At 39.7% G+C, this 20,159-nt stretch overlaps 1 protein-coding gene across 3 annotated transcripts in view; it reads right to left on the bottom strand.

Annotated features, from left to right (window-relative positions):
* Positions 1-1,927: 1,927 nt before the first annotated feature.
* The window catches only part of GOSR1 (golgi SNAP receptor complex member 1), a 77,869-nt gene continuing 59,637 nt past the window's right edge, over positions 1,928-20,159 (bottom strand). For all 3 annotated transcript variants that reach the window (XM_044005085.1, XM_044005086.1, XM_044005084.1), the window contains 3 exons: positions 13,586-13,615; positions 6,915-6,997; positions 1,928-5,472 (listed from right to left, as the gene is read on the bottom strand). In XM_044005085.1, the coding sequence (XP_043861020.1) occupies positions 5,348-5,472; positions 6,915-6,997; positions 13,586-13,615 (238 nt within the window). In that variant the 3' untranslated portion in view covers positions 1,928-5,347. The remainder of the gene's footprint in view (positions 5,473-6,914; positions 6,998-13,585; positions 13,616-20,159) is intronic.

The following is a 20,159-nucleotide window of genomic DNA, read 5'->3' as shown; positions in this document are numbered from 1 at the left end:
GGAAGGTTAACGAAGAGTCTGACTATGTGCGGTTATTTTTTTTTTTTTTGAGATATAGTGGAATAGTGGATAGGAGGTTGGTCTTGACAACTGGGGAATCCCAGGCTAGAGGGAAGACTCCAATTTGAATTCTGACTTGGCCAGCTAAAAGCTGGATAACTCTTGGCAAGATGCTTAATCTGACTGGGCTTCCCTTTCTTCATCTGCAGAAGGGGTTTATAAAATCCTTGTGGGATGTACCTTATCGGGTTGTTGTGAGGTTCAAGTGAACTAACCTTTGAAAAGGATTTTGCAAACCTTCAACAGTTACACAACTACCAGTCATTACTATTGCAGTCAGAACCCTGCTGGTCGTCTTTCATTCAGGGTTTGGGGACCTTTTGAGAAATGCTCATCATCAAGTGTAATCCCCCTTCCCAAATTTCTCCAATGGTTGATGTCCCAGTATCCTAAAATTAAAAACTCGGTACCACCATTTAGAATTCTAGTTTATTATTAAATTACATAACAAAGCTTTTTCTATATAGACAGAAAATGCACATTAGATGAGAATAAAAATTAATTACAAATACAGTAAAATAGGTTCCAAGAAGCCATTTTAAAAGAAAAAAATTGAAAGTGCAACTTGAAAAGAATAAACAAGCGTTTTGTATTGGCATTTTTCATGAGGAAACATCTTTCATCCTGGTGATGTATGACGGTAACTGATTCTCTCTCTCCCCTTTTAAGAGGTGAAAGAATGGAAGCAAATGAGAAGGCCCCAGTACCTGGTGAGACAGCTCTAGGGTACAGAGAATGTCACCAAAGACCCCAAAATATGGCTCAGCTTTGTCTTTTTCTTATTCCACAAACAGTCTTGATATACATTTGGCCCTTCTTTAGTTTCACCTTCCAAAAAGATTCAAGTTTGGTAGGCCACTCAATAGAATCAGCCCACAACAAAGTTGTGCATCTTTCTAAAAGGAGTTCAAAGAGGCAAGATGACTCCTGCCTCAGAGGACGAAACAAAATCCCTGGGGTTCTCTGAGAAGTTACCCATTCATCTGTCACACATACTGCCATAGAAGTCAATGTTACTTTGGGTCTAGCCAGAGTAACCCAAGTGTCAATGTCCTTAGGGAAAGGTTAAGTGAGAATTCTTGGTGGTCACCAATTATTTGATGGAATGCAATTACTTGTTAATAATCTAACTTGAGGTATAACAAATAAATAAGCCCAGATTAGGCTGGACATTCTATTCCTTTCTGTTGTCAGTTGTCATTAAACAATCTATCTAAAGAGACCTTGAGAATTTAATGGTTGGCGTGTATGACTGAAGTCCCTCAATTTTTAATATGTTGCAGAGTTTGAAAATATAACAAGATTAAGCCTTTTTCCTGGTCATATCAGAAACTGGTACTCCACTCATACTGCTATAAGCATAATCTTTTAATAAAATACATTTAGTCATATCCAATTATAAAGAGAAAGTGGCGAATGTATCTGATCCCAGGCACAAAGAAAGCGAGTGACTTGCCATGCTCTGTCCCCATTCTCAGGGTTTCCCCTCCAAAACCACAGCTGTAAGGGCCATGGATTAACTTTCTTTACTGGGGAGGCTTTCCTTATGCTAGAGCCTACACATGAACAGACAGAAAGGAGGGAAGAAAGGGGGGAGCAAAGCCCCTTTCTTTTTTTAAAGTAATAAACATTTTTATTTATAGTTTTGGGTCCCAATTTTTATCCCTCCTTCCCTCCCTCCCTCCCCCTTCCCCAAGGCAGTAAGCAATCAGACATGGGTTATACATGATTATGTAAAACATTACCATATTTGTTGGCGCAGTGGATAGAGCACCGGCCCTGGAGTCAGGAGTACCTGAGTTCAAATCTGGCCTCAGACACTTGACACTTACTAGCTGTGTGACCCTGGGCAAGTCACTTAACCCCAATTGCCTCACTAAAAAAAAAAAACAATCAAACAAACAAAACCAATTACCATATTAGTCATTTTGTATAAGAAAAGTTGAATAAAAGAAAAAAATTTAAGAAAGTGAAAAACAGCATGCTTCGGTCGAAAGCCCTTTTCTGACAATGCAAAGGAATGATGGTCAAGTAGTGGAGTGGAGAGCACTGGCATGGGAGATGGGTTTGGATTCAAGCCCTACCCCTTCTAGCCTGTGTGACCCTGGGCAATCACCGCACCTCTTTGGCCCCCAGCATCCTCTTGCTGTAAAGTGAATGAGTCAGACTAAATGACCTCAGAGGCTTCTTTCTGCTCTAAATCTCCAAACTCTTATCCTATGAAAAGGAAAATGATGTATTTTACAGGGAGCATTTCACCTCATTCATATATGAATGGAAAATAACCAGGACAAAAGACCAAAAGCACCTAGAGCTGATGCCTTGAATTAGGAAAGAATCAAGTAGTTTTAAATGAAATGTTTTACCAAGATGCCCATACACTGAAAGAAAAAAAATATCTTTTGAAATTTCCTGCTCCCCACCCCCACCCCCTGGCGCCATTTTTGTTGCCATGCTTTCTCATCTTGACAGTGAATTAGAAAACTGAGTGCCTGGTTGTTAACACAGAGAAGAGAAGATTCATAATTCACGGCATCGAATGTTTCTTCCCCAAAACATCAGGTAGCTTTTGTTTTTAAAGTGACAAGATCTTTTGGGCAAAGATATAGGATTTCAGAATTGGCCTTTCTCTTTGCACCAAAACAACACGAGGCAAAAGACATGAATTTAAAGACAAGGGCACAGGTTGTGGGGATTCATGTGAAAATCTGATCTCAAAAAGGACTAAGCTATTGGTGGACCCAAATGCTACAGAGGAGCATAAGAAGTAGCAGAGTCGAGGAGCCAGCTTGGCCATTGCCTACTTGGGTGATCTTAGGCTTTTCTGGCTTAGATGAGTGCCAGGGTCCCTTTCAAACTTCACATTCTATGATATTATAGGGGTTGGGGGCATTTTTTGGAGGGGATTTCTGGAGAACATGAGAACACGTTAAACAAAGATACTACAGAAACCCGGATGATGAGACTGTTCTAACCATTAGTATCCAGCCTTAGTGAGAGACACAACAGTAATAATGGATCACAAGGGCTTTGGGGTGGCAAAGTGGGAAAGGGGGTGTGGGGAGGAAGATTCATTAGTAATAATGAGTAAAGAAAAAAGGATATCTGACAGAAATTCTATTCCTTCACATATGCATGACTCTGACTTAAAGGTTAACCAGCCAACAAAACAGATTATTTATTTAGTTGTAGTAAGCAAGATTATTTTTCTATAAGTTTGATTTTCATACAATTAGATTTAATGAATGCACCAAATAATCAGACCAGTAAAAAGACTGGTTATATAATTAAATAAATAACTTTATTTTATGATACTGCAGATTTTATAAATGTCAACTGTAGAGTAACCAAAAGTTCTATAAACTCTAGCTGGGACACAACCACCAATTGAGGCCCTTTGAAAAAAATCAAAGATAATAAGTATCAGGGGAGCTCTGATCTCCCAACAGAGAGAATTTAATTAATTAATTTACTTCCCTGATCCTTCAAGTTTCATGTAGGGAAAACTAATTTTCTTTCAAATCAAGGGCATCCCCAATCAATGAAGTGATCAACCCATACATAGAAAAATAAACCCCATAATTTAAAAATATTATCACATCCCCTTCTAATTCAGAAGGCAATAGAACTTTGACATCAAAAGGAAAAATCTCTGCAGTCTTCACATCACATCACACCAGCGTATCATTCTAGACAAAAGCCTCTATCCATGTCAAATGAACAATATAATCTACACACCATGAGGTGGTTCTGCCACCACATCCAAAGCTCTTTTAGTCATTCTAGTGAAGTGCAGAGCATGAATTAGAAACTTCAATGTTTTAAAGCAGCCTTTTTTCCAGGAAAGGAACAGAGATGTTGGGCAAGTCTCCACATTGCGTGTGATTACAATCATTACCAAGATGGGAAATTGAATTTCTGGGAGGGCTGATCAAATGATTGAACTCTAAAAGAACTGTAGTGGCGAGTTTATAATTTTGTCAGTGATGGACAGAAGACAGGAGCAGATGAAAGAAGATTCTGCAACATGTACATTGAACAGCAAAAGAACATTCTGAAGGTTTGGCAACCTTTAACTGATGAGATCTTCTACGCTAAGTTGGACACAGGGTGACCTGGTTCCCTCACATAGCAGGAGCAAGAAGATAGGATAGATAATGCAGCACAGGATGGTGTGGGGGCCCTTTGATTGTTTTGTTCACACATGACAGAGTTACCCGAGGTGGAACAGGCCTGACTGCAAACTGGACCGTATCTTTCCTCAGTGACACACATGCTTCAGTTCTGCATCAGAGGGCTTGGGACACGTACCAGTTTGGGGGACTTTTGAAAGCTGGCTGAGGTAACCTAAATTTCTCATTTCATAGTAGAGTTTAGATTTCACTCTACTTTCAAAGCAGAAAACACTAATTCATTTAAAAAGAAGAAAGAAATCAAAGTCAAAACAATGAATAGCCTTTTAAAAATCCACTGTCTTTTTTCCCCCCAAAGATTTTTAGATCCCCATATGCCCACCAAAGCACACATCCCAAGAATGCTTCTATTACTGCAGTCCGCTCACAGTTAGAACAAATATTCTACTCCAATTCAACTAGAGCAACGGTCTCAATCTTCCTTATATTGTCTCCCAAAAGTTCCCCAAACTAGAGATATGCTCAACAAAGTAGTCAGGTTAGTTTCTGTGCAAGCTGAGTTATCTTTGAATATTAAAAAAAAAAAAGTCCAAAAACATAGAGTAGAAATCTACAGCACAGATGACATAGAATGACCTGTGACTGTTCACCACAAAATTTAAAAAAAAAAGAAGAAGAAAAAAAAAAAAAGCTTCATTCATTCACTAACTACCCATGATGGCTTAAAGCTGCAATACACTGGTCACAGGTCAAGAGTCTGGGATCTGGACTTTGGGGGGCACACTGGCCTACTGAAGACACTCAAGCTTCAGATATACATTTCTTTTAATCAACAATGGCCAGTTTCCATCATGAAGCACTTTTTTTCCTTAATATGTTTACTTACCTCATAAAGAGACACAAAGGATTGGGAACCTTTCTTGGTTTGGTTTGGTTTGGTTTTGAAAAAAAAGGGGGATATAAATTCTGCTGAAAAGAGGGCACAAACATTGCAGCTTCAACCCCAACCTGGACAAGCACCATAGCCTCTCACAGGCCCTAAATGAAACAAAGATGGTCAACAACTCCCCAGGCCCGTCCATGTCTCCTCACTGTTCTGTAACTGGAATCAACTCAAGGAAGTGGTGGTTGTCAAAGTCTCTGGAGAATGTCCATTAGTGGAAAGCATACAGTAGCAAGAGGATGGTGCAGACGCCAACGACGCCACCAAGGATGAGGGAGTCTCGACGTTTGCGCAGGTTGATCCTCTGGATTAGGCTGTTCACGGCAGGAAAACGATCTGTGGGAAGGCTCCCGTTAAGGCCACATGACAAGAGAGGCATCTTTGGGAAAAGCCAAAGAGGTCACAATGACTAGCAGAGAAGGTCAGCAGATGGCCAGAAACACAGGTAAAGCAAAGAGAAAGCTCGAAGAGCAGAGACAACTCCAACCCTGATGTGTTTTACAAGACCTGGTCAGTGCTTCCACTCCTCCATCTGATTGGTGGAGCAGAGAGAAAGATACTCCACAAGGTGGCCCAGTCTAGCAGGAGGCAGCTGGGCATGTCCCTCTCTCTGACCATCTTCCATCCCTTTTCTGTTTTCTCTTCCTAGACTAAAAACCTATGTGAGGGTAGAAGAGTCTTATTTATCCTTGTATCTCCCCAAACACTAACAGGGTGCTTTATACATTGCCAGTCACAGAGAAGGCATTTAATAAATGCATGCTGGTATTCATAATATTTCTGAATAGACTTCAGAATAAAGTTTTGGTTTTAGAAAGAAAAGGGATAGCATAACTCTAAATTAAACACGTTAAATTTAAAATAGCCTAAATTAAGTGAGATGGTAGGATCCACAGACTCTAGAAAATGGTGTGCTTTTTTCTCAGTGAGGTGCTAAAGAGTCCCTTAGTGGTCAGCAAGAGTTAATGATCTTTTCTGAGTACCTAACTTTCTAAGCTACTCAGGGGAGTAACTTAGATACTAAGGAGAAGGTTTATTAATCTGCACTCATTTAATGCCTTATTTTTCAATCACTTGATGTACTTCACTCTAATCAAAACTAGAAAAATGAGGATTAAAAAAGCTGAGTCATAGGACAGCTAGGTGGAGCAGTGGATAAAGCACCGGCCCTGGATTCAGAAGGACCTGAGTTCAAATCTGGCCTCAGACACTTGACACTTACTAGCTGGGTGACCCTGGGCAAGTCATTTAACTCCAATTGCCCCACAAAAACAAAACAAGCAAAACAAACAAACAAACAAACAAAAGTTGAGTCACACCAATCACAATGGAATCAAATATCAGAACCACTCACCAAGGTGAACTCATAAAACAAGCAGAAGATGTTTCTTTGCTAGCCACAAACAAGCCTATGTGCATAGCTGTCTTTCTCTTAACTCTCTGCCAGTGATTTGTTTTGTAAGGGACAAAAAAGCAAGCAGCATGCAATTTAGATGAGTGTGTCAGACATTAACGTTTTTTACTATTCTGAAGCCTTAAAAATGCAAAATAAATGTAAGCTAGTGAATAATTTTCAAATTTATACTGCTTTCTTCCCCCTAAGACCATTTATCCCACAGCACAATGCTCAATCACTTGGGCAATTTATCTTTTGGAGACGAGACAGATTAGCATAATCTTTTACAACATGACTGCCGAACGTCTTCAATGCTACTGATGAGTAGGGCCGTGCCAGAAAGTATAAATAAACCCAGATGTCAAACTTTCCCAAAGGATACTGGCCAACGTGTTCATCCTGCTCTGTATAGATTTCAACATCCCTCTCTGGGACGTCATGTTTTCTTTTGTTGCCATTGCAATGCTGAAAAAGGCATGGAAGAGAGAAGATTAAATCACTATTAAGGACATTCGATTCCATTAGCTGTCAACAGAACACAAACTGATTGTCACAGTAGGTACTGCCTTGAAAAGGGGTGGCAGAGAGGAAGGCAAAACTGGATTTTCCAAATAATCCTCCTGCTGTTCCTTTCTCTGCTGATCCATAATGATCGTTCTTTTCTTACTGATCTCCTTTCACATCTTTCTATGTAAAAAGAGTTTCTAACATGAAAAATGAAGAGTCACAATAATGGATAAATCAGACACTGACAGCAAAGCCTCCAAATGTTTGGGACAGGCCACGTGGCATGGTGTAGGAGTTGGAAACTTGGGAAGACCTGCGTTCTAATCCTGATTCAAACACTTAATAGCTGTGTGACCCTGGGCAAGTCACTTAACTACCCTTTGCCTCAGTTTGCTCATCTGTAAAATGAGAAGGTTGGATATCATGGCCTACAAGGTTTCTTCCAGCTCTAGACTGACGATCCTCTCCATAGCTCTAGGTTGCAAAGCAGTTGTCCAGCTGCATTGGTGAAAGGAGTTCCCTCAGAGGGAATTATCTATGCCAACAGAAAGCACAGGTGTACTACAAAAAGAGGGGTGTTTGTTTTTGCTTTTTCGAAAGGCAGGAAAGATTTCTGGGAAGTAGAGAATTATGTGCCTTATATATAAAGCTTAAATATTAATTTAGAAGATGCAGTTGTTCTCCCTCCTATTCTGAAGCCCCAGAGTATTGTAGGTCACCAGGTTCAGGACTCCCAGGCCAGGACAATTCAAACTCTTCTCCACCCAACAGCAAGCTGGGAAGCCTTGAAGTCTAGACCCCGTAATGAGCTAAGTTCAGGGAGGCTTACTGCTACAGAGCTGGCCACCAAGCAATGGATTCTGGGGGCCACACAAATGTATTTCTGTTTTCATCATGGCACAGATCTGCACTGGTAAGGGGAGTACCCAAAGAACTGAAATCACAAAGGCTACACTGCCAAGCTGCTGTGTGTAAGGCCCTGGGATGGTTTCAAAAAAAATCTCCTGATTTCCTGACAAAAATATGAGTCATGACAACTGTATGTTCTTATCTGATTCTCTAAGGGCCCCTGACTAAGCCAATATGACTGGAGGGGAGAAAGATAGAATGATTTCTCTTTAAGAGAACAGTGCTCCTAGAGAGCTATTTCAATATCCCCTTTAAAAGGCTACTCTCAGAGAACTGGAGCTGACATCTCTGTTTCAAAACCATTCATCTTCCACATTCTCTTGTCTCTAGATCGGGGCCAGGCAAATCCAGCCTGCTTGCTAAGAAGAATTTTTACATTTTAAAATCAGGTTTTATTGTATTTAAAAGTGTAAAAATCACTGTTGGCTTGAGGCAGGCTCAGTTTGGCCCTTGGGCTACTGATAATAAGCTGGGCCAGAGATCATGCCTATTTTGCCTCCTAACCTGCCACACTTAGGCAGGCACTTTTAAGTCATGTTTGCTTAATGAGGGGTATCAACAACCTACCATTACTACAGATACCACAATTAATCTCAGTGGCACCAAGATTTCAAATACAATGTAGTATTTTCTTCTTAATAGGGCAGCTAGGTGGCACCACAGGTGTCAGGGCCTGGAGTCAAGGAAGACTCCTCTTCTGAGTTCAAATTTGACCTCAAACTAGTTGTGTGACCCTGGGCAAGTGACTTAACCCTGTGTGCCTCAGTTTCCTCATCTGTAAAATGAGCTGGAGAAGGAAATGGCAAATCACTCTAGTACCTTTGTCAATAAAACCTGAAATGGTGTCCTGAAGAGTTGGGCATGACTACAAAACAACTAAACAACAGAAATCTCTAGAAACACAGTGGTTTACACGAGATATTTTCTTTACTAGTAGAGATAGAAGCAAAGGAAAAAAAGATATGAGAAAATTATAAATGTATGGCCTCCTTTGTGAGTTAAAAATCTAATATGATATACACACATTTCTGTCCAATTAGGTGTGTCCATGTCACAATCTGATACAATTAAAAATCTACTTTTAAATTGAATACTTTTTATAGTGCCTTTCAAATGGGTAACATGATCTATCATAAAATAATACCTGGCTGACAAATTTAACGGCAAACCTGAAATCAAATTTCCTTTTCAAAGTTCCTATCTTTAAAATGGGGGCCTTACTATCGGCACACCTTCACTCTCTCCCAAGTGGCTATGGTAAAGATTTTTTTTTTAATTCCCGGAAAGCACTTTGCATTCCTCAGAGAATAGATACTCTGATCCTGCATTATGTTGTCCTGTTGAATATGCATGACTTCCAGTAGTTCATAAAGTATATTCCAATGCCTTTTCCCTTCTCATTCCATCATCTGGAGTCAAGCTGAGTCAAATCTACACTGCTATTGTTGTTTCAAGGGTCAGAGAAGCAGACACAAAATACAAATTCCAACAGTGCGCAATGCTTTTAAAAACAATAAATCATTGATGTGATTATGGGAGCTTCTACTTTCTTACTTGCTACACTCATTTGTTTTTACTTTTCAACTTGAGCTAAATAATGACAGTTATCACTTATGGTCTTATGGAGTTAGAGCTTATAATCAAGTCCAATGTTAAGCGATAGCAGCTCTTTCTAACCCACTGATACTGGAAGTCAGCTTTAGTTCAGCATGTTTTTTTGTTTTGGGGTTTTTTTTGGTGGGGCATTGGGGGTTAAGTGACTTGCCCAGGGTCACACATCTAGTAAGTGTCAAGTGTCTGAGGCCAGATTTGAACTCAGGGCCTCCTGAATCCAGGGCCGGTGCTTTATCCACTGGGCCACCTAGCTGCCCAGCATAGGTTTTTAAAGTAAACAGAGGGAATGATGAGGATAAAGAATCACTAACAAGAAAAACTGAGATTTTACAATATTTTTAGGAACCATTATCATGTGATAGCTGGTTAAATTCTACATATTATATGCATGTATGCACTCATATCTAGGTTCACACTGCAGTTCCCTGGCTGATAGGAGAAATAGTTTTAAAAGTGTGCTAAATATGGGGGCAGCTAGGTGGCGCAGTGGATAAAGCACCGGCCCTGGATTCAGGAGTACCTGAGTTCAAATCCGGCCTCAGACACTTGACACTTACTAGCTGTGTGACCCTGGGCAAGTCACTTAACCCCCAAAACAAACAAACAAACAAACAAAAAATAAAAGTGTGCTAAATAAATCTGTTTTTTTATTAGAAAAAAAGTAACATTGAGGGTCTCCACATTTCGACAGGACCCTAGTCTTAAGAGCTAGAAGGCCTCAGGGTCATGTAAACTAACCCAACCATTTTACAGATGAGGAATCAAGGCAGAGAAAGACAGAAAGAGAGAGAGAGTGAGAGAGAGAGAGAAAGGGAGGGAGGGAGAGAGTGGAAAGAGAGAAGGAAGGAGAGAATGGGAGAGAGGGAAAGAATCTGTGCTAAAATGACCGAAGAGGAAGGTAAAATATTCATGCAAACTGTATTGGGGGGTTTTGTGAAGAAAACACACTTATTCCAGGAGCTTCTGGAATAACACTAAACTCTTTCCTTAAACCACAAGCCATAAGACCTCTGGCAATTTCTATACTGGCCAAAAGCTAACAACTCTACTTAATGTCAACAATTATGTGGCTTTCTCAATTATACCCAAATACTGGGTAAAGACAGATGTCTTCATTCTCCTTGAACTCTCTGTAGCCTGATCCTCTCTCCTCCCCTCTCCTTTTCTCTCTCTCTCTCTCTCTCCCCCCTGTTATCTGACCATTTCTCCTTTCCTTTGCTGGATATTCCTCCAGATCCCACCCTCTAACCTTAGGTGGCCCTCAGGTTCTATCCCAGGCCCTCTTCTCTTCTCCCTCTATTCTACTTCACTTGGTGATCTCATCAGCGCCCATGGATTTAAGGACCATCTCTACGCTGATAATTCTCAAATTTGCCTTTCTTGCCCCAACTTCTCTGATGACTTCCAGTCTTGCATCTTCAAATGCCTTTTCAGCCATCTTTAACTGGTTGTCCAGTAGACACCGTAAGCCCATCATGTCCAAAATAGGACTCATTATCTTTCCCCAACCTTCCTTCCCTATTATTGTGAAAGCAACATCATCCTCCCATGCCTCAGGTCACAATCTACTAGTCACCCTGAATTCCTCACTATGTCTCACAGCACACGTCCCAGCTGTTGCCAAAGCCTGTTGATGTCACTGTTACAGCATCTCTTATCCACCTCCCGTTCTCTCCTTTAACACTGCCCCTACCCTGGTGCAAGTCCTTATCACCCCACATCTGGACTACTGCAATAGCCGGCTGGTGGATCTGCCTGCCTTGACTCTCGCTGCTCCAGGTCATGCTCTATTCAGCCACCAAAGTGATTTTGGAGGTCTGATCATGTCACTCCACCATTTAATAAACTCTCATGGCTCCCTATTGCCACCAAGATCAAATACAAAACCCTGTTTGACATTCAGAGTCCTTTATAGCCTAGCCTCCTCCTACTTTTCCAGTCATATCTTTCTTCCTACCACACACTCTGATTTCAGTGAAATTGGCTTCCTTGTTGTCCCACAGACAAGACTCTCCATCTCTTGACTCCAGGCATTTTTCTGGCTGTTCCCCCAAGTACCCTTTCTCCTCTGTTCTCCCTATAGACTTTCTGGCTTCCTTTAAGCCTAAAGTGCCATTTTCTACAGGAAGCCTTCCCTCTTTTAATTATTCCCTATTTGTCCTGTATATAGCTTGCTTGCATATATTTATTTGCTGTTGCTCCCATTAGACTGGGAGCTCTAGGAGGGCAGGAGCTGTGTTCCACCTCTTTCTGTGTGCTCAGCATGGTGCCTGACACAAAATAGCACTTAATAATTATTTATTGATCGACTGATTTTGATTCTGGAGAAGTGAAAAATGTTGGTAACCAAATGATTTAATTACATACCACAGTAACTCAAGGAATAATTAGCATCTATACAAAATGTATTCAGATTTTCATGTGTTCTAATTAGATGAAAATGTTTAAGTTTCTAATTAATGACTGGATTAAGTTCTACCAGGTAAGTTTCCTTATGATGGAGTGCTGCCCCATACCAATTAACACCACCCCCAAGTGCTACTATATCACCACATCACTGGATGGCTGGATGGGGGCGGAGGATGAAGCAGCATCACTGGCCTGGCTTCCTGTACATTGAAGTCTTTCAGTCAGGCAGACTGCTCAGTGCAAGGCAGCACTACTGTAGTCTCTAACAGTGAGGATTTCTTGGGATTGTCAATAGGCACAATGTCCTGAGGCTGGCCCACCTTGCCTGAAGAGGAATGGCAGGGGCCTCCAGGTCTCCAGGTGCTGAGCATTTTCTCATTAGGGAAAACAACGATGCTCCTTAACTAAGGGACCAAAACGCTGCGCTTTAACTTAATCTTGATAGCACCCAGCATGACACGAGACACAAGTGGGCCCTTAGAATGTGATGACAAAACACACTCAACTTGGAAGTTAAACCTAAGAAAGTTAAGGCCTAAGAAAAAAATCTAAGCATGCTCCAGCCTGGACTATCTGGTGATTTTCTGGCAAGGGCTACAGGTCTGTGGGTGTAAGCAGCAGAAATGGGGACATCTTTGACAGAGATGTTTAGATCTCATTCTAGCAAGGATGTACTTACCTTGCAACAGGAATGGGAAAGCCTGAGACAGTTTAAAAAATAGGTTTATCTATATCTTATTTCAATTTAAAATCATTTTTATTGACAGCATTGCTTCATTTCTGAATGTTTCTAAACAGTGAGCCATCCCTTGTTCTAAAGATTTAAAAAGGAAGGAGAAGGGAAGTTCACATCAGCTTTACTTGACAATATATACCACATTCCACATCTGCACAAACTTCTCCAAGATAAAATTTGGTTATTATAATTATACATCAGGTCAAGTTCAGTGTGGTGTCCTTTCTGTTTACACTGATGTCATATATGTTTTCACTGTTCTGCTCACTTCACTTTGTATCAGTTCATAGGCTGATGATTCAGTAAAGTTCCTCAGTCTCTCTTAGACTTTAGATTAAGAGCAGGAAGAACTTTTAAAAGCCAACACCCAAGAGCCAGTGAAAAATTAAAAGAGAAGAATCAATAATTACTAGAAAAGCAGAGTAGCCTGAGGAAAACTGAAAGGATCATCAACGGCCCCCATCTGGATCCCTGAATTACTACACAACATAACCTAATATGCTTATAATGTTACAACATGTTCACCATATTTAGATTACTAAGGCAGGAAATCGTACAATATATTTAAAAATATTTTAGTCAAAAGTTTGTTAGACAGGCAAGCTGCGGTAATTAACAAAGTTCAGTTATGCAAAACACCTCATTTCATGACAACATGAAGATCTCTACTCTCCCAAACCAGAGATCTGAAAGGCCCTCTCCTTTTCATAGGAAGTAAAAAACTAAGAAGTCATAAGAACCTAAGGCTCTGGTCAGTGACATTCTTTTCTCTCTGAGAAGCTGAAATCAAATGATTTCAAATGCTGGGAAATCTAATTACAAAGTCTATACACATTTCATTCTGTTCTGCATATTAACACTAAAAAAAATCATCCTACCTTATTGTTTCTTCAATCAGTCGATCTGAGCTGCAAATAGAAGGAAATATGGATTTAATTTTATTTATTAAAATGTTTAAAAACACAAATCCTACTGCTCTGTACAAATGAACTGAAACATTTTATTACATTTGAAAAACAACAATTCCTTTTCACTGAGTAACACCTTCAGGAAAGCATTTAGAAGACTCTGGAACCTGAAACCAGTTTACTTGCACCTACACGTATGAGCTGCTTCCCTCAGCAACTGTGGCCCTCTGGTCCTAGAATATCCAATCATCCCTAAGATCTTTTCACCTTGGAATACCTCTCCACCAAGAGGACCCCTTCTCCCTTCCTTCTAGGGCCTCTGTTTTGTGGAGAGGTCTTAGTTGCCCAGGCTTAATTTCCTTCCTGGTTCTGTTCCTGACTTTCTTTTGAACTCAGGAAGATCAGTCTTCCTAACTCCAGGCCCAGAACTCCGTCCATTGTGCCACCTAGCTGCTCCCAATGTTCCCACTCCCAACCTTACTTCTGTATTGTCTTTCCCCATCCAACTGTGAGCTCCTTGAGGGAAGCACCTGTCTTTTCTTTTGCTGTCTTTGTATCCCCAGAATTTGGCATAGTGACACATAGACACACAGGCTTAAGAGATGCTTGTTTCCTCCCTTCCTTCTTAGCTCTGAACAGTGGATGGTCTGACTGTACAAGGAGCAAGCCCTAATTCTGAGAGAGCACTTCCACAAGCCTTTTTCTAGCTACTGAATTATGCTCGGTTTACTTTTTTGGTGATGCTATTTAGTGCTCACGATGGCTGGCACCACTGAGTACTTTTCTGGAAGGGTCAACGGGATTAAGAATATAAAAGTATGAGACTTCTGTGTAATCTACACATTCCAGGCGTCTCATTTCTTTTTCCTGAATTAAACTCTCCCATATATTTCCCTTCACTCTCATCTTTTCCTATCACTGCACCGAAATGACTCAGGAAAAATCACCATTGTAATAAAATGGAAATCAAAACTGAACTCTGAATAAATGTAGCCGTCAATCTTGGTCCTGGAGAAGAGAGAATGGAAAATCTCTCTCTCTTCTTAGAGAGGTGGGCGATGTCAAGGAGGAAATACCACATGCGCTCTATGACATGTCACCGTCAGGTGACACAATGTGACCAAGAAGGCCAACTGAGGATCATTCAAGTTCAACTTATTTAAGATTACGGTATTCGAAACTACTATGTCTTTGGTCCAGAAAATGGAATCTATGCATTTATGCTTAATCCTTAGGGATAGCAAATAAGGGCAGAGTGGTCTTGGTCATTTAAGCTGTTTTCCTTAGAAAGAACTGGACAAATATTTCTCTCATTAGGACAACTGGCAAAAGCACTGCATAACAAAACCACATACAGACTATAATTAAGCAACAAGTTAATGTTTCTCTCTCAAGACAAATTAAGCACCATGGAAATAAGAAGCCATGTCCCTTTGTCATCTATTTTACTACAACTGTAGTGAAACTGCATTTTGTTTTGTTTAAAAAACTCTTCCACATTATGACAAAATACTAGGCCAAGAAGTTCCAAAAATGAAAAAGGTTACTTTATTCATTAGTGTTTTCATAAACCTAAAAGAAATTAAAATCAAATAGTAGAAATGGACAGAGTTCATCAGTAAACCTGTATTTCTATACTTTTACCTTGCTTAACATGGAAATGAAATAATTATTAATAATTCCACTCTACTTTTACTCAATGATTTTTCTGTGTGGCAATTCCATGAACCTCTACTCTTACTATAGATGCATACTATAGTTTTCCACTGTAAAATGTTTTTCAGGCTTAAGGTATTATCAAAAATAGTTGCTACCTTATAACCTACCATGATTTTCCCTTTTAGGTTCCATGCCTTTGCTCAACTAGATGTGTAAGCTTCCTTGAGGCCCAGCTTCTGAGGATAAGCCTCTCCAAGCCAATAACCCTCCAGCTGAATCCCACATCTAGTCCTTCCAAATTTACTGAATGCTTTACATACATCGCTCCATCTGAATTCCCCAACAACTTGGGAGATAACTACCACAGATGATGGTTCCCATTTGACAGATGAGAAAATTCAAATAGGTGCTCACTTGCCCATGGTCAGAGTAAGTGTCAGAGGTGGGAGTCCAGCCCAGGATGCTTTGCCTTTTACTATAGGGCCTCTTGAAGCCTTTCCAGCTCCATAGGAAGCACCTTCACAAGTATGTTCTCTACTGGCAACCCATTAAGCATCCAGAGTTGTTTCTAGGCTACAAGAGGGCATGATTATCTGTGTACTTTTTATAATCAAGTAAACGATTTCTGTGACACTGTGGGCTACTTTTTTGTTGGCTAATGTAGGAACCACAACATTGCCTCCATGGGAAATTATGTTTCAAGTTTCAAACAACTACTTACATAAGAAACCTTTATAACACAACCTGTTTATAAAGTGGACACTAAATATATAATCTTTACAGTGCAAGAGAATAACAGAAATTTGTTATAATGGCTTAGGCACTACTAACCAAATACATAACAATAATGTGCTTTGGTGAGATAAATCTCCTAGTGATATTAACTGTTTTTGCATTGTCACTACAATTCAATTATTATTTATGAAATCACTCTAGCAACTCCCATAATTGACTACTTTGATCTAGTTCCATTTTCAAATTTGCTTTTAATATCTCTGCTAAGGAGTATCATCTTAAGATTTTTAAGGCTAATTTAGCCATATATAATTTTAGATAAAATTGTTAAGTGATTCATTATCTACAAGTAAAAAAGTGAAATGGCTCAAATTTAACCCAGATTTGCTTTTTAGTACTTTAATTAACATATCATATTTAAAGGAAAGCTGTTCTTATCAATTTGGTTAACAAATCGCTAAGTGTTTTTCTCCTTTAAAATCATCAGAAAATATTTTGGTAATGCATACAGATTTCTGATTCATTTGAGAACAATTTCAACAGAAAATTCATTTAATGGTACCAATGGCCAATAACCCAGGGAGTTACTAGTGCACACAAACAATTTAAAAGTATTATTTTCAACCGTGTTTTGATAATTATAAGGAATTATTTGAGTGCTGTATAAGATAAAGATATGACCAGATAGACAGTGTCAGGTTAGGGGAAAGGAAGCAAGACGGCAAGTCAAAATAATTACTACACAACGCGATCTGTGTAATCTTCAGCAACTCTATGTTTGTGGGCCTCAGTCTGCTGGGTTTCAGAATAACAGATTTAGGGGGGGCAGCTAGGTGGCGCAGTGGATAGAGCACCGGCCCTGGAGTCAGGAGTACCTGAGTTCAAATCCGGCCTCACACACTTGGGCAAGTCACTTAACCCCAATTGCCTCACTAAAAACAGAATAATAGATTTAGGGCTGGGAGAGACCTCAATGATCACTTAGTCCAGTTTCTTCATTTTACAGATGAGGAAAATGAAACCCATGGTGCTCAGGGTCATAGAGTCAACAACAGCAAGAGCTACAGCTGCTGCTGCTCCTACTAGCATGTACAGTTCCATGTGCTAAGTACAAGTACAATTATTACCTCATTTGATTCTTACAACAATCCTGGAAGACAGGTGCTATTGTTATTCCCATCTACAGATGAAGAAAGTGAAGCAAAAGGAGGTTAGGTGACTTGTCCAGAAACACACAGGCAGTGTCAGAAGTAGATTAGAACTCAGGTCTTCCTGACTCCAGGTCCACTATCCACCGTGCCACCTATATTATGTAATATCCTGAAAGCAGTTCTTAAATTCATTACCAAGTCTTTTTCTTTTTTTGGGAGTGGGGCAATGAGGGTTGACTTGCCCAGGGTCACACAGCTAGTAAGTGTCAAGTATCTGAGGCTGGATTTGATGTCAGGTCCTCTTGAATCCAGGGCCGGTGCTTTATTTACTGTGCCACCTAGCTGCCCCCTCAAGCCTTTTTCAGTCCCAGTTTAGGCTGTTTCCCCCCTCCCATCCTCCATAGGAGGAATACTACATTCTACTTTATTTAAATGGCCACCTGGCCCAGAGTAAAGCCACTACTAGATTTCCTTCTCACATTCATGGTATTTATTAGGTTCTTCATGTTTATCAGTATATTTGTTATTGTAACTTCCCGCCACACCCTAAATACATGTCATGTTTATTATCTAAATTTTGGAAAAAATGATGTTTGTCAGGGGATGCTTAAATAATAGCTAACATTTACACAGCACTTTAAGTATTGCAAAGTACTTTACAAACTATGTTACATCATTTGATGGCATTACTACTCAAATATTCTTAATGTTACATCCATATTAGTTAACCCATCTTATTTTTTTGCCCCTGAGGTGAAACTCAAGACAAAATTTTGTCGACCATGTGACTGTATAAGTGCGCTTTTCTTCCTTGTCTTCAAAGACCACTTTATGCAATATCTCTCAAATACAAAGCACTTACATTTCTGCTGCAATTGAACAAATTTATCTGGCATGAGCCAAGAAAAAAATAAGCTACAAGATATAGGTAATCATAATTTATATTTGTTGCTTTTAAGCAGAATGGCTTGAAATGATTGTTCTGAAAAGGGAGCTAATTCACAGCAAAGAATCACCATACTAAGTACTAAGAAAGTACTGTAAAGTTTGTTTCAAACCTTTAATCAAATAGCTTTAGCCTTCTGTTTGGGATAACTCTGCTCTATTTGTCAAACTATAAATGCCAGAATTTTCAATTATCTTTCAGCTTTCATATACATAACACATACATATACACACACATACACACCATAATTTGCATCTTTAAGAATAAAAACCGGGCAGCTAGATGGCACAGTGGATAGAGCACCAGCCCTGGAGTCAGGAGGACCTGAGTTCAAATCCGGCCTCAGACACTTAACACTTACTAGCTGTGTGACCCTGGGCAAGTCACTTAACCCCCATTGCCTCACTTAAAAAAAAAGAAAAAAAGAATAAAAACCAAAAAATGTTATTTAAAAAATTAAAACAGCTACTTGAATTACTTAAATGTTGTTGGAAAAAATACTTTGAAGACCCAAGCTTGTTGTTTTTGCTGGATGAGACAATGTAAATGTCTAATTTGGGGGAGAAGCATGGAGAAAGAAGACAAGTTTGAAGAATGCTTGGCAAGAGCACCCAATTATGTTAGATCATCCCAAGAATAATTCAAGATAAAACTGGGAGGAAAAAATGGAAAAGATCAGCTGCCAACTTTAAGATACTGGTCTCTCCCACCAATAGCAGCTATTTGATTAAGGGTTTGAGTTTAAGAAACAACCTTATACAAACGTATTCTTAGTATTTTATATGATGATTCTTGGCAATGAGCTAACCACCTTTTCAGAACAACCCTTTCAAACCATCGTCACAATCACAAAGAGGAGGTGGATGAAGCAGCTAAAGAAAAGAGCACAGCTGTGGAGCTACAATCAGGATAGCACAAGATCTAGTAGCTTCTAAATTAAAGGATCAGAGGGCATGGAATATGATATTCTGGAGGGCAAAGGAACTGGGATTACAACCAAGAATCACCTACCCTACAAAACTTAGTATAATCTTTCAGGGGGAAAAATGGAACTTCAATGAAAAAGAGGACTTTTAGGTATTCGTGATAAAGAGACCTGAACTAAATAGAAAACGTGATTCTCAAATACAAGACCCTAAAGAAACATAAAAAGGTAAACAGGAAAAAGAAATCATGAGTGATATTAAAAGGTTAAACTGTTTACATTCCTACATGGGAAGATGATACTTCTAACTCATAAGAACTTTCTCAGTATTAGGGCAGCTGAAAGGAATATAATTAGAGGGCACAGGTGTGAATTGAATATGAAGGGATGATATCTGTAAATCATTTATTTTTTGTTTATTCTTTTTTTGTGTGTGGGGAAGGCAGGGTAGGGTGGCTTATGTCTAGGGCTGGATTTGGGCTTGGGGACTCCTGGGTCCAGGTCCAGGGCTGGTGCTTTGTCCACTGTGTCACCTAGCTGACCCATGATGACATCTTTAAAATAAAGTTAAGGGGTAAGAGAAATGCACTGGAAGAAAGGGAAAGGGAGAAGTGGAATGGGGTAAAGTAGCTCGCATAAAAGAAACAAGAAAAAGCTTATGGAGTAGAGGGGAAGATGGAGAAAGAGCAGGAGAGTAAGTGAGCCTTACTATCATCAGAATTGACTAAAAAAGGGAATAACGTATATATTCAAGTGGATATAGTAATATATCTTGTCCTGAGGGAAAGTGGGAGGGGAAGGGGATAAAGGGAGAGAGGCGAAGGAAGGGAGGGAAGATTGGGGGAGGGGCAGTAAAAAGTAAAACACTTTTGAGGAGAGATAGGGTGATAGAAGATAGAAAATAGAGCAAATATCAAGGGGAGGAAATAGGATGGAGGGTAATACAGTTAACAGTAGTCATTATGAAAGAAATGATGAGCAGGATGCTATCAGAAGGATGTATGAAAAATGCAGTCCAGCTACAGAGAAAGGACTGATGGTGGCTGAATACAGATTGAAGTATAACCTTTTCTGTTAGTTCCTCTTTCTAAAGTTATTTTGTCAGGGGCAACTAGGTGCCGCAGTGGA

Source organism: Dromiciops gliroides, chromosome 4, assembly GCF_019393635.1.
Source record: "Dromiciops gliroides isolate mDroGli1 chromosome 4, mDroGli1.pri, whole genome shotgun sequence".
In the NCBI taxonomy this organism is placed as follows: domain Eukaryota; kingdom Metazoa; phylum Chordata; class Mammalia; order Microbiotheria; family Microbiotheriidae; genus Dromiciops; species Dromiciops gliroides.
This window is presented reverse-complemented; position numbering and strand designations above follow the sequence as displayed.